This window comes from Pristiophorus japonicus, chromosome 10 (genome assembly GCF_044704955.1).
Source record: "Pristiophorus japonicus isolate sPriJap1 chromosome 10, sPriJap1.hap1, whole genome shotgun sequence".
NCBI lineage: Eukaryota > Metazoa > Chordata > Chondrichthyes > Pristiophoridae > Pristiophorus > Pristiophorus japonicus.
This window is the reverse complement of record NC_091986.1, coordinates 138989631-139004415: the sequence shown is the minus strand read 5'-3', so window position 1 is coordinate 139004415 and position 14785 is coordinate 138989631. Positions and strand designations below refer to the sequence as shown.

Here is a 14785-nt window from a genome sequence, read left to right as displayed (position 1 = left end):
CCGGGACACCGATGTACAGCGGGTCAACACGATCAATGGCCGCTTCTCCTACGACAGGACACCTCCTATAATGATGAGGGTCCTACTCAACGGGATATCTGTCAACATGGAGCTGAATACAGGAGCGAGTCAATCTCTCATGGGCGCTCAACAATTTGAACAACTGTGGCCGCATAAAAGAGACAGACCAAAACTCACAAAGGTCGACACCAAACTAAGGACCTATATCAAAGAAATCGTACCAGTCCTCGGCAGCGCCATGCTCTCTGTCACACACAAAGGGACAGTGAACCGATTTCCCCTGTGGATTGTCCCCGGAGACCCTCCAGCACTGCTGGGGAAAAGCTGGCTGGCAAAACTAAACTGGAAATGGGATGATGTCCATGCCATGTCATTAGAGGAACGGACCTTCTGCTCAACTGTTATAAAGCGATTTGAACATCTCTTTCAGCCAGGTGTGGGCACTTTCAAAGGGGCAAAAGTCAAAATCTACATCACACAGGATGCTAGACTGGTCCATCACAAGGCCAGAGCTGTACCCTATGTGATGAGGGAAAAGATTGAACACGAACTAGGCAGGCTTCTGCGGGAAGGCATTATATCACCTGTGGAATTTAGCGACTGGGCAAGTCCCATTGTCCCAGTCATGATGGATCCGTACGAATCTGTGGGGACTACAAATCTACCATAAACAGAGTCTCCCTACAGGACCAGTACCCGCTGCCCAGAGCGGAGGACTTATTTGCCACATTGGCTGGGGGTAAACTTTTCTCAAAATTAGACCTCACATCTGCGTATATGACGCAAGAATTAACAGAGGAATCCAAGCTACTCACCGCCATCAACACACATCGAGGCCTTTTCATGTACAATCGATGCCCATTCGACATCAGGTCGGCAGCTGCCATATTCCAGCGCAACATGGAGAGTCTGCTCAAGTCCATCCTGGGGATGGTTGTATTTCAAGACGACATAATTATCACGGGCAGGAACACCGGCTCCCATCTCTGTAATTTGGAGGAAGTACTAAAGCGGTTGGATCGGGTAGGCCTACGAGTCAAGAAATCCAAGTGCCTGTTTCTCGCACCCGAGGTTGAATTTTTGGGCAGAAGGATTGCCACTGATGGAATCCGCCCAATAGAGTCCAAAACAGAAGCAATTCGCCTGGCACCCAGGCCCCGGAATGTCTCAGAACTGCGCGCCTTTCTCGGGCTACTCAATTACTTTGGGAACTTTATGCAGAACTTAAGCACGCTGCTGGAGCCTCTCCACGTGCTAATCAGGAAGGGGTGCGATTGGTTTTGGGGGGACGCCCAGGAACACGCCTTCAATAAGGCACGCAACCTTCTGTGTTCCAACAGTGTTTTGACTTTCTTTGACCCAGGTAAAAAGCTAGTTCTCACATGCGATGCATCAGCATATGGGGTCGGGTGCGTTTTGCAATATGTCAATAGTGCGGGCAAATTACAACCCATAGTTTATGCCTCCAGGTCACTTTCGCGGGCGGAGCGTGGGTACGGAATGGTAGAGAAGGAGCCGCTCGCGTGCGTGTACAGTGTCAAAAAGATGCACCAATACCTTTTCGGAGCCAAGTTCGCGTTAGAAACCGACCACAAGCCCCTCATGTCCCTCCTATCCGAGAGCAAGGCAATAAACACCAACGCCTCGGCGCGAATTCAACACTGGGCACTCATGCTGGCGTCCTACGACTATACCATAAGGCACAGACCAGGCACAGACAACTGTGCCGACGCGCTCAGCAGGCTACCCCTTGCGACCACGGAAGGGTCTGACGAACAGGACTGTGAGATAGTCATGGCAATCAATGCCTTTGAGTCCACAGGTTCGCCCATGACGGCTCGCCAAATCAGAGCCTGGACAGCCAGCGACCCCACGTTATCCTTAGTAAAAAGATGTGTCCTAACCGGTGACTGGGCAGAGGCTCGCGATGCCTGCCCCGAGGAATTAAAACCCTTTCACAGGCGCATGCATGAGCTATCACTACAAGCAGACTGCCTGATGTGGGGCAGCCGAGTAGTCATGCCTCTGCGAGGCAGAGAGGCATTTGTCCGGGAGTTCCACCGCGAGCACCTGGGGTTCTCATCGTTCTCATGAAGGCCATAGCCAGATCCCACGTCTAGTGGCCTGGTATTGATGCGGACTTGGAGCTCTGCATCCGAAGGTGCACCATTTGTGCCCAACTCAGCAATGCCCCCAGGGAGGCTCCACTGAGCCCCTGGCCCTGACCTACCAAACCGTGGTCGCGGGTGCACGTAGACTATGCGGGCCCATTCATGGGCAAAATGTTCCTCGTAGTTGTAGATGCATTTTCAAAGTGGATTGAATGCACCATTTTAAACTCGAGCACAACCTCCACCACTGTGGAGAGCCTCGCAACCATGTTTGCAACGCACGGAATCCCTGACATATTAGTCAGTGACAATGATCCGTGCTTCACCAGCGCAGAATTCAAAGACTTTATAATTGACCACGGCATAAATCACGTCAAGGCGGCACCGTTCAAGCCGGCCTCCAACGGCCAGGTGGAGAGAGCAGTGCAAATCATTAAACAAGGCATGCTTAAAATCCAAGGTCCCACGCTGCAGGGTCGCCTGTCGTGACTGCTGTTGGTATACAGATCTTGTCCGCACTCACTGACTGGGATTCGCCCCGCGCAACTGTTGATGAAAAGGACTTTAAAAACAAGGCTCTCACTAATCCTCCCAGACATGCATGAAATCATTGAGGCAAAGCGCCGTAAGCTGACTGAGTACCATGACAGAAATTCGAGGGGGAGATGGAATGAGATAGGGGACAAAGTGTTTGTACTAAACTATGGCAGGGGTCCCAAATTGCTTGCAGGGACAGTAATGGGCAAGGAAGGAAACAGGCTACTGGTAGTATAAATGGACAATGGCAAAACCTTCCGGAAGCATGTAGACCAAGTCAAAAGCAGATTTACCAACAGCACTGCGGAACCAGAGGCAGACTACAATGTGGAACTCGCACCACACCTGGTGGACAGACAGAGGGAACAACCTGAAGAAAGGGCAATCCCAACAGACAGCCCAGGTGATTCAACAACAATCACACCAATCGAAACAGACAGCCCAGGTGAGATACCAGCAACCACACCCAAAGAAAAACAGACACCAAAGCAAACAACTGAACCACAACTCAGACGCTCCACGCGAGAGCGTAGACCACCTGAGAGACTGAACTTATAAAGACAATAAGACCTTGGGGGAGGGTGATGTCATGTATCTTACATTATGATATATAACTGTATCCCAACATGCTATACATGACTGTAATAAGATATGACCTGTAACCACCAGCATACCTTACCACCGGGGGTGCACTTGCAAGAGGCAGGTATATAAGCACAGGTCTCAGGCAAGTGCAGCATTCCAGAGCTGTGAAATAAAAGGTGCAGGTGCAGAGTGACCTTGACTTCACTACATGCCTCGTGTGAATCTGTACTGAGGGGACAGGACTTTACAATGTATCACCCCTGTGCTTGTTGACCTACATTGGCTCCCAGTTAAGAACATAAGAACATAAGAAATAGGAACTAAACCATACGGCCCCTCGAGCCTGCTTCGCCATTCAATATGATCATGGCTGATCTGATCATGGACTCAGTTCCACTTCCCCGCTCGTTCCCCATAACCCCTTATCCCCTTATCATTTAAGAAACTCTCTATTTCTGTCTTAAATTTATTCAATGTTCCAGCTTCCACAGCTCTCTGAGGCAGCGAATTCCACAGATTCACAACCCTCTGAGAGAAGAAATTTCTCCTCATCTCTGTTTTAAATGGGTGGCCCCTTATTCTAAGATCATGCTCTCTAGTTCTAGTCTCCCCCATCAATGGAAACATCCTCTCTGCATCCACCTTGTCAAGCCCCTCCCGTAATCTTATACATTTCGATAAGACCATCTCTCATTCTTCTGAATTCCAATGAGTAGAGGCCCATCCTACTCAACCTTCCTCATAAGTCAACCCCCTCATCCCTGGAATCAACTTAATGCACCTTCTCTGAACTGCCTCCAAAGCAAGTATATCCTTTCGTAAATATGGAAACCAAAACTGCACGCAGTATTCCAGGTGTGGCCTCACCAATACCTTATATAGCTGTAGCAAGACTTCCCTGCTTTTATTCTCCATCCCCTTTGCAATAAAGGCCAAGATACCATTGGCCTTCCTGATCCCTTGCTTTATGTACCTGCATAATATCCTTTTGTGTTTCATGCACAAGTACCCCAGGTCCCGCTATACTGCAGCACTTTGCAATCTTTCTCCACAGTTAAACAAAGCCTCGATTTCAAAATTCTCATCCTTGTTTACAAATCCCTCCATGGCCTTGCCCCTCCCTATCTCTGTAATCTATTTTAGCCTCACAACCCCACATGATTTCTGTGCTCCTCCTGATCATCCCTCATTATAACTGCTCAGCCATCGGTGGCTGTGCCTTCAGCTGTTTGGGCCCTAAGCTCTGGAACTCCCTCCCTAAACCTCTCTGCCTCTCTACCTCTCTTTTCTACTTTAAACCTACCTCTTTAAACAAGCTTTTGGTCATCTGCTGTAATTTCTTCTTGTGTGGCTCGGTGTTAAATTTATCTGTTTTGTCTTGTAACACTGCTGGGAAGCGCCTTGGGACATTTTACTATGTTAAAGGTGCTATATAAATAAAAGTTGGTGTTGTTGTTGTTGCATATATATAGCGCCTTTCACAATTTCAGGATGTCCCAAAGCACATAACAGCCAATTTGGTACGTTTGAAATGCAGTCACTGTTGCAATGTAGGAAGGGCAGCATCCAATTTGCGCACAACACAATTGCACAAAGAGCAGTGTGATAATGACTAAATAATCTGTTTTAGAGATGTTGAGGGAAAATAATGTAAAGGACACCAGGAAGAATTTTCCTACTCTTCGAAATAGTGACATGGAATCTTTTATATCCACATGAGAGGTCAGGCAAGGCCTCGGTTTAACCTCTTGTCTGAACAACCCCTCTGACTGCAGCACTCCCTCAGTATTGCACTGAAGTGCCAGCCTAGATTATATGTCAAGTCTCTAGAGTGAGACTTGAACCCACATCTACTGACTCAGAGGTGAGAGTTTAGGAGAACCAGTGGCAATTACAGTTTTGCCTGGATCATCTAGTTTGCCTGTATAATAACTTGGTACACAATATATAATAGGAAGCGACTGCTGCCAACGAACCGGAAGCTGCACTTTCAGTTCATTACGTGGATGGGCTCATTAAAAAAAAATTGAAAAAGCCAGGAAGGGAGCGGGCTCGTTAACATTTGTTGAAAAAATGCCGTGCTCTGGGGAAAAGTATCAGGGAGGGAGTGGGCTCTGGGGAAAAATGCCAGGGAGGGAGCGGGATCCTTGAAAAAATGCTGGGGAGGGAGCGGGATCCTTGAAAAAATGTCTTGTGGGGGGGGGGAGTGGGCTTGTGTAAAAAAAAGGATGCGTCTATTTGTACTAACTGAAATGCAGGCATTTCTCTGATTGGCTCTCCAGACCAATTGCTGATTGGTCCCCTTGGAGGATAAGACACACCCTGAAGTTCCTCTGGAATGTGTAACTGGAACCGCCCAGCATTCTGAGTGACTTTCCAATTTGTAATTCGATCCATTTTGACTTCAAAAGCAACAGAGGATAGATCTCCCCAAAAGCCACCAAGTTCCAGCCGAAGTCCATTACCCCAGCGTAAGTGCATCCCTCCGCCAGCTGAAGACTCTTATCCAAGTAAAAGATCTTACGCCATCCCCCCCCCCCACGCCCTCCATAGATAGGGCATTGTGTGTGGATTGTTAACAGGTTTATTGGGTACGAAGTGTGTATCATCATCATCATAGGCAGTCCTTTGAAATCGAGGAAGACTTACTTCCACTCTAAAAGTGAGTTCTTAGGTGACTGTAAAGTCCTATATGGACCTGGCGACGATAAAGGATCGGTGATATATTTCCAAGTCCAGATGGTATGTGACTTAGAGGGGAAGTTGGGGGTAGTGGTGTTCCAATGCACCTGCTGCCCTTGTCCTTCTAGGTGGTAGAGGTTGCAGGTTTGGGAGGTGCTGTCAAAGAAATTTTGACCAGTTGCTGCAGTGCATCTTGTAGATGGTACACACTGCAGCCACGGTGCGCCCGTGGTGGAAGGTGAGGGTGGTGGATGGGGTGCAAATCAAGCGGGCTGCTTTGTCCTGGATGGTTTTGAGATTCTTGAGTGTTGTTAGAGCTGCACACATCTAGGCAAGTGGAGAGTATTACTTTACGTTCCTGACTCTTGTAGATGGTGGAAAGGCTTCGGGGAGTCAGGAGGCGTGACACTCGCCGCAGAATACCCAGCCTCTGACCTGCTCTTGTAGCCACAGTATTTAGGTGGCTGATCCAGTTAAGGTTCTGGACAATGGTGACCCCCAGGATGTTGATGGTGGGGGATTCGACAATGGTAATGCTGTTGAATGTTAAGAGGGATGGTTAGACTCTCTCTTGTTCGAGATGGTTATTGCCTGGCACTTGTGTGGTGCAAATGTTACTTGCCATTTATAAGCCCAAGCTTGAATGTTGTCCAGATCTTCCTGCATGCAGGCACAGACTGCTTCATTATCTGAGGAATTGCGAATGGAACTGAACACTGCAATTATCAGTGAACATCCCCACTTCTGGCCCTACGAAGGAGGGAGGGTCATTGATGAAGCAGCTAAAGATGGTTGGGTCTAGGACACTGCCCTAAGGAACTCCTGCGACAATGTCCTGGGGCTGTGATGATTGACCTCCAACAACCACAGCTATCTTAATTTGTGCTAGGTATGACTCAAGCCACTGGAGAGTTTTTCCCCTGATTCTTATTGACTTCAATTTTATTAAGGCTCCTTGATCCTGGAACCGAGTGGTTCTGGCAGAATCCAAACTGAGCATCGATGAGCAGGTTATTGGTGAGTAAGTGCCAGTTGATAGCACAGTCAACGACACCTTCCATCACTTTGCTGGGGATCAAGAGTAGGTTGATGGGCGGTAATTTGCAAGATTGGATTTGTCCTGCTTTTTGTGGTTAGGATATACCTGGCAATTTTCCACTTTATTGTGGAGATGCTTGTGTTGTAGTTATACTGGAACAGCTTGCCTAGATGCACAGCTAGTTCTGGAGCACAAGTCTTCAGCAATACAGCCAGGAAGTTGGCGGGGCCCATAGCCTTTGTTGAATCCAGTGTGCTCAGCCATTTCATAGAAACATAGAAACATAGAAAATAGGTGCAGGAGCAGGCCATTCGGCCATTCGTGATGTCACATGGAGTGAATCTAATTTGCTGAAGACTGATGTCTGTGATGGGGAGGACCCTAGGAGGAGGCCGAGATGGAGCATATATTTGGCATTTCTGGCTGAAGATGGTTGCAAACGCTTCAGCCTTGTCTTTTGCACCGCCATCATTGAAGGTGGGAATGTTCCTGCGCTGTGAGAAAGAAGGACAGGCTGAACTGCCAGTGGAAAGCATTTACATTGCTGCTATCGTGCTAGTGCCTCCTGAGAAACTAGGGGAAAACATTTCTTTAGATGCATCCTCGTGCCTTGGAGGGAGAAGCGTCACTTCAGTTACCTTACACAGATTATAAAATAACTGATACTGCATACATACGGTCAGAATGCAATTATCAACCCAAATCCAAGCAGTTGCAGAAGGTATGTTTCCAAGCCATGGTTCACGGTCAATATACTGGGTAGCGGTGGTGGCGATACTTGTAACAGCAGGATGTGTATTAGCAAAAGGCAGGCTGATGTACTGCATGAAGAATCAAAAAAACAATTTTAATCCATCACTAAATATATTCTGTATATCCAGATGTTTGAAATTTAACTCTATTAATAATTTAAAACAAGTTTTATAAGCTCACCAATCCGATAAAGATACATAACAGCTGGGCCATGTCTGTGTATGCTACTGAGTACAATCCACCAATCAGAGTATAGAAAATTGCTATCAAAGAAGAAATAATAATGGCCACGTGAAAGCTGATTTCGAAAATCACACTCAATGATGAACCTAAAGGAGAAAATGTTTATTAGTTAGGAATTTGGATGTAATAGGTGGTAACTAGAGTATCTGGCCTAGAAATTCATGAACCCCCAAAAACGCACAATCATCGCACACCCGTTCAAAGGAATGCAGGCAGCATGTGAACTTCGTATTGCTTGTTGATTAGCATGATTGCAACACTCAGCCCAGCTTTGAAGGGGCTGCTGAGTGGCTGAACACACAGCAGGGAGCCCAAATTTGTGCCAAGCTAGCACCAATTAAAGCTAGCTTGCACTTCTTAAAGGCTGCCTGCACCTCTTAAAGTGGAGGCGCATTCTGCCTGTGGCAGTTCATTCAACTGGCTGGGATAGAGTGAGAGGAGATAAAAAGAAAAATTATGTCACAACAAGGCGAGAGCGTGCGCCAAGATTCTTCAATGCAATAATGGAGACCTTGGTGCAGGAGGTCAGCTTGAGGAGAGAGGTTCAGTTTCCATAGGGGGAAAGGACGCCCTCCAGACAAATGTGTAATGTCCATTGGGAGCATATAGCCGCTATGGTGAAAGCCAGCAGTTTAGCCCCAAGGACCTGGATGCAGTGCAAGAAAAAAAGGAATGACCTCGCACGAGTGGTCAAGGTCAGTGTATTCATCTTGAAATGCCATATACCACCATCTGCACTACTAGTCTCACACACTGCTCAATGTACCACATCCCATCACTCACCTCCAACAATCTCTACCAAACATGACTCATACCTCACATTCATACCTTTGCCTCACTCTCACACACTTACAACTGCTGCAAGCCTCACACTCACAACTCACAGCTTGCATGCACTGTCAGCTATTCAACCATGACAGGCATATCACCCAAACACATTGCACTATGCTCACTGATATACTTTCCTTTCTCTTGCAGGAAAAGGTGGCTCACAACTGGCTCCAGCGGAACTTAACCAGCAGGGGACATGTGCACCTGCATAACCTGACCCCCATGGAGCAGACGGTGCTGGCCATTCACTGGCATCCCATTTCTCCATCATCCCACAATCTCTTCTGATTTATAATCTGCACATGATGTAAGCATGCACCTCTTGCTTCGCTACATGCACCCCACCCGCCCCCCCCTCCCTCCCACCCCTGAGCCCTTACCACATCCCTATCCTTGTGATTTTCTCATTTCAGTGACCCAAGGAATCCAACCTGGCCAACCAATGGTGCAAGAAGAAGAGGGAGTGGAGAGTGATGATGAAGAAGAAACACCATCACTCAATCTGACACTCACAGCCAGCAGCTCAGATATTGGCACTGTGTGGAGTTTAAAGGGTAGCTTAGAGGCACGATCTGCACGTGGTGTGTCACCGGGCATGAGTGGGCTGAAGCCAGGGCAGGGGGAAAGAATAGAACAGGTGCCAGCTCTCTGGAGGGCGAGATTGCACACGGGTTGTACTGCAGAGGAATCTGATGAGGACTTTGATGGGGTGGCCTATAGAAAAACGCTGATGGGTATGCACAATGAAATGTTGCATTGGCAGGCCTGCCAGAAAGCTTGAGTGCAATGTCAAGGAGCATGGAGGTATCTGACACCAACCTTGCACAGGGCTTTGCGCAGAGCTTGGAATCCATCATTTCCAGCAAGCAGAAGCCACCTGAGTACTGCAGTGGAAGCTGTAAATTCTGTCATGCATGCTCAGACCACTGCTATCATGGCTGGGTTTACAAGTGTGGAAAGGGGCTTTCAGAGTGTCACAGCAGTTCAGCAATCTGTCCTCCAACAAATAGCTAGGAATGCTGAGGTGCCGTCCCGGGGAGAATGGCAGCGGCTCCATGCAGCAAGAACCTGCTGTCCTCTCTCAGGATGACAGCATTCGTCCTCCCACAACTTGCTGTTGCCAGTCAGTCAGCCAGTCCAGACTGCTGCCGCCCATGCCAAGGTGGTGTAGTTCACAGCCGGGCCTTCTAGGCCCAGAGGTGTTCAAGGTCTCCTGCAAGGCCATCTGCAGTCTTCCTTACTAAAAATCAGCAGTCTTTCACCAGCCATTCTGTAGCCACTGGGGTAGCTCTGCATAGGAGCACTAGGACAGGTAAAGGCACACTGAAGACAGACATGAAGGGAGTACAAAAGGGTGATTAGTTAACTTTGTTATGTAATATTGGATGGATTGATGATAAAGTTGGATTGGAATGTTTCTTTTGTGGTGGCTAAGAGAACGATGTGATGGTCAGTAACAGAGGAGCAGTTTGGAGCGTGTGGCTGGAGCTGTGGGCAAATCAAAAAAAGCTAGCAGTGCAGCAGCAGAATCAACAACGCAGAGGTCGGAAGTAGCGAGGAATGGAGGTTGGAAGCGGCGGGGAGCATAGGTCGGAAGGGACGAGGAGCGGAGATCCGAAGCGGCGAGGAGTGGAGATCGGAAGGGATGAGGAGCAGAGGTCGGAAGGGATGAGGAGCAGAGATTGGAAGGGATGAGGAGCAGAGGTCGGAAGTAGCGAGGAACGGAGGTTGGAAGTGGCGGGGAGCAGAGGTCGGTAGGGATGAGGAGCAGAGGATGGAAGGGATGAGGAGCAGAGGTCGGAATGGATGAGGAGCAGAGGTCGGAAGTGGCGAGGAGCAGAGGTCGGAAGCGGCGAGGAGCAGAGGTCGGAAGCGGCGAGGAGCAGAGGTCGGAAGCGGCGAGGAGCAGAAATCGGAAGTGGCGAGGAGCAGAGGTCGGAAGTGGCGAGGAGCAGAAATCGGAAGTGGCGAGGAGCAGAGGTCGGAAGCGGCGAGGAGCAGAGGTCGGAAGCGGCGAGGAGCAGAGTTCGGAAGGGATGAGGAGCAGAGGTCGGAAGGGATGAGGAGCAGAGATCGGAAGGGATGAGGAGCGGAGATCGGAAGGGATGAGGAGCGGAGATCGGAAGGGATGAGGAGCGGAGATCGGAAGGGATGAGGAGCGGAGATCGGAAGGGATGAGGAGCTGAGATCGGAAGGGATGAGGAGCAGAGATCGGAAGGGATGAGGAGCAGAGATCGGAAGCGGCGAGGAGCAGAGGTCGGAAGCGGCGAGGAGCGGAGGTCAGAAGGGATGAGGAGCTGAGGTCGGAAACGGCGAGGAGCGGAGGTCGGAAGCGACGAGGAGCGGAGGTCGGAAGGGGCGAGGAGCGGAGGTCGGAAGGGGCGAGGAGCGGAGGTCGGAAGGGGCGAGGAGCGGAGGTCGGAAGGGGCGAGGAGCGGAGGTCGGAAGGGGCGAGGAGCGGAGGTCGGAAGGGGCGAGGAGCGGAGGTCGGAAGGGGCGAGGAGCGGAGGTCGGAAGGGGCGAGGAGCGGAGGTCGGAAGGGGCGAGGAGCGGAGGTCGGATGGGGCGAGGAGCGGAGGTCGGAAGGGGCGAGGAGCGGAGGTCGGAAGGGGCGAGGAGCGGAGGTCGGAAGTGGCGAGGAGCAGAGGTCGGAAGGGATGAGGAGCAGAGGCCGGAAGCGGCGAGGAGCAGAGGTCGGAAGGGATGAGGAGCAGAGGCCGGAAGCGGCGAGGAGCAGAGGTCGGAAGGGATGAGGAGCAGAGGTCGGAAGGGATGAGGAGCAGAGGTCGGAAGGGATGAGGAGCAGAGGTCGGAAGCGGCGAGGAGCAGAGGTCGGAAGGGATGAGGAGCAGAGATCGGAAGGGATGAGGAGCAGAGGTCGGAAGGGATGAGGAGCAGAGGTCGGAAGGGATGAGGAGCAGAGGTCGGAAGGGATGAGGAGCAGAGGTCGGAAGGGATGAGGAGCAGAGGTCAGAAGGGATGAGGAGCAGAGGTCGGAAGCGGCGAGGAGCAGAGGTCAGAAGTGGCGAGGAGCAGAGGTCGGAAGCGGCGGGGAGCAGAGGTCGGAAGGGATGAGGAGCAGAAGTCGGAAGGGATGAGGAGCAGAGGTTGGAATGGATGAGGAGCAGAGGTTGGAAGTGGCGAGGAGCAGAGGTCTGAAGCGGCGGGGAGCAGAGATCGGAAGGGATGAGGAGCAGACATCGGAAGGGATGAGGAGCAGAGGCCGGAAGCGGCGAGGAGCAGAAATCGGAAGCGGCGAGGAGCAGAGGTCGGAAGCGGCGAGGAGCAGAGTTCGGAAGGGATGAGGAGCAGAGGTCGGAAGGGATGAGGAGCAGAGATCGGAAGGGATGAGGAGCGGAGATCGGAAGGGATGAGGAGCGGAGATCGGAAGGGATGAGGAGCGGAGATCGGAAGGGATGAGGAGCAGAGATCGGAAGGGATGAGGAGCAGAGATCGGAAGCGGCGAGGAGCGGAGGTCGGAAGCAGCGAGGAGCGGAGGTCGGAAGCGACGAGGAGCGGAGGTCAGAAGGGGCGAGGAGCGGAGGTCGGAAGGGGCGAAGAGCGGAGGTCGGAAGGGGCGAGGAGCGGAGGTCGGAACGGGCGAAGAGCGGAGGTCGGAAGGGGCGAGGAGCGGAGGTCGGAAGGGGCGAGGAGCGGAGGTCGGAAGGGGCGAGGAGCGGAGGTCGGAAGGGGCGAGGAGCGGAGGTCGGAAGGGGCGAGGAGCGGAGGATGGAAGGGGCGAGGAGCGGAGGTCGGAAGGGGCGAGGAGCGGAGGTCGGAAGTGGCGAGGAGCGGAGGTCGGAAGGGGCGAGGAGCGGAGGTCGGAAGCGGCGAGGAGCGGAGGTCGGAAGGGGCGAGGAGCGGAGGTCGGAAGGGGCGAGGAGCGGAGGTCGGAAGCGGCGAGGAGCGGAGGTCGGAAGGGGCGAGGAGCGGAGGTCGGAAGGGACGAGGAGCGGAGGTCGGAAGGGGCGAGGAGCGGAGGTCGGAAGGGGCGAGGAGCGGAGGTCGGAAGGGGCGAGGAGCGGAGGTCGGAAGGGAGGAGGAGCAGAGGTCAGAAGCGGCGAGGGGCAGAGGTCAGAAGGGATGAGGAGCGGAGGTCGGAAGCGGCAAGGAGCGGAGGTCAGAAGGGATGAGGAGCGGAGGTCGGAAGCGGCGAGGAGCGGAGGTCGGAAGCGGCGAGGAGCAGAGGTCGGAAGCGGCGAGGAGCGGAGGTCGGAAGCGGCGAGGAGCAGAGGTCGGAAGCGGCGAGGAGCGGAGGTCGGAAGCGGCGAGGAGCGGAGGTCGGAAGGGATGAGGAGCGGAGGTCGGAAGCGGCGAGGAGCGGAGGTCAGAAGGGGCGAGGAGCGGAGGTCGGAAGGGATGAGGAGCAGAGGTCAGAAGCGGCGAGGAGCAGAGGTCGGAAGCGGCGAGGAGCAGAGATTGGACGGGATGAGGAGCAGAGGTCGGAAGGGATGAGGAGCAGAGGTCAGAAGGGATGAGGAGCAGAGGTCGGAAGGGATGAGGAGCAGAGGTCGGAAGCGGCGAGTAGCAGAGGTCGGAAGGGATGAGGAGCAGAGGTCAGAAGGGATGAGGAGCAGAGGTCGGAAGGGATGAGGAGCAGAGGTCGGAAGCGGCGAGTAGCAGAGGTCGGAAGGGATGAGGAGCAGAGGTCGGAAGCGGCGAGAAGCAGAGATCGGAAGCGGCGAGGAGCAGAGGTCGGAAGCAGCGAGGAGCAGAGGTCGGAAGGGATGAGGAGCAGAGGTCGGAAGGGATGAGGAGCAGAGGTCGGAAGGTATGAGGAGCAGAGGTCGGAAGCGGCGAGAAGCAGAGGTCGGAAGGGATGAGGAGCAGAGGTCAGAAGCGACGAGGAGCAGAGGTCGGAAGCGGCGAGGAGCAGAGGTCGGCAGCGGCGAGGAGCAGAGGTCGGCAGCGGCGAGGAGCAGAGGTCGGAAGCGGCGAGGAGCAGAGGTCGGAAGGGATGAGGTGCAGAGGTTGGAAGGGATGAGGAGCAGAGATCGGAAGGGATGAGGAGCAGAGGTAGGAAGCGCCGAGGAGCAGAGGTCGGAAGAGATGAGGAGCAGAGGTCGGAAGGGATGAGGAGCAGAGGTCGGAAGGGATGAGGAGCAGAGATAGGAAGGGATAAGGAGCAGAGGTCGGAAGCGGCGAGGAGCAGAGATCGGAAGCGGCGAGGAGCAGAGGTCGGAAGCGGCGAGGAGCAGAGGTCAGAAGGGATGAGGAGCAGAGGTCAGAAGCGGCGAGGAGCGGAGGTCAGAAGGGATGAGGAGCGGAGGTCAGAAGCGGCGAGGAGCGGAGGTCGGAAGCGGCGAGGAGCAGAGGTCGGAAACGGCAAGGAGCAGAGATCGGAAGGGACGAGGAGCAGAGGTCGGAAGGGACGAGGAGCAGAGGTCGGAAGGGACGAGGAGCAGAGGTCGGAAGGGACGAGGAGCAGAGGTCGGAAGCGGCGAGGTGCAGAGGTCGGAAGCGGCGAGGTGCAGAGGTCAGAAGCGGCGAGGAGCAGAGGTCGGAAGAGGCAAGGAGCAGAGGTCGGAAGCGCCGAGGAGCGGAGGTCGGAAGGGACGGGGAGCGGAGGTCGGAAGCGGCGAGGAGCGGAGGTCGGAAGGGGCGAGGAGCAGAGGTCGGAAGGGGCGAGGAGCAGAGGTCAGAAGGGGCGAGGAGCAGAGGTCGGAAGGGGCGAGGAGCAGAGGTCGGAAGCGCCGAGGAGCGGAGGTCGGAAGGGATGAGGAGCGGAGGTCGGAAGCGGCGAGGAGCAGAGGTCGGAAGGAGCGAGGAGCAGAGGTCGGAAGGGGCGAGGAGCAGAGGTCAGAAGCGGCGAGGAGCAGAGGTCGGAAGCGGCGAGGAGCAGAGATTGGACGGGATGAGGAGCAGAGGTCGGAAGGGATGAGGAGCAGAGGTCAGAAGGGATGAGGAGCAGAGGTCGGAAGGGATGAGGAGCAGAGGTCGGAAGCGGCGAGTAGCAGAGGTCGGAAGGGATGAGGAGCAGAGG

The 14785-nt window shown here is 53.2% G+C and overlaps 1 protein-coding gene across 1 annotated transcript in view; it reads right to left on the bottom strand.

Moving 5' to 3' along the window:
* The window catches only part of LOC139274629 (high-affinity choline transporter 1-like), a 134802-nt gene that overhangs the window by 18632 nt on the left and 101385 nt on the right, over positions 1 to 14785 (bottom strand). The window contains exons 4-5 of the mRNA XM_070891307.1: positions 7909 to 8057; positions 7653 to 7796 (exon numbers count right to left, since the gene is read on the bottom strand). Coding sequence (XP_070747408.1) covers positions 7653 to 7796; positions 7909 to 8057 — 293 coding nt within the window. The remainder of the gene's footprint in view (positions 1 to 7652; positions 7797 to 7908; positions 8058 to 14785) is intronic.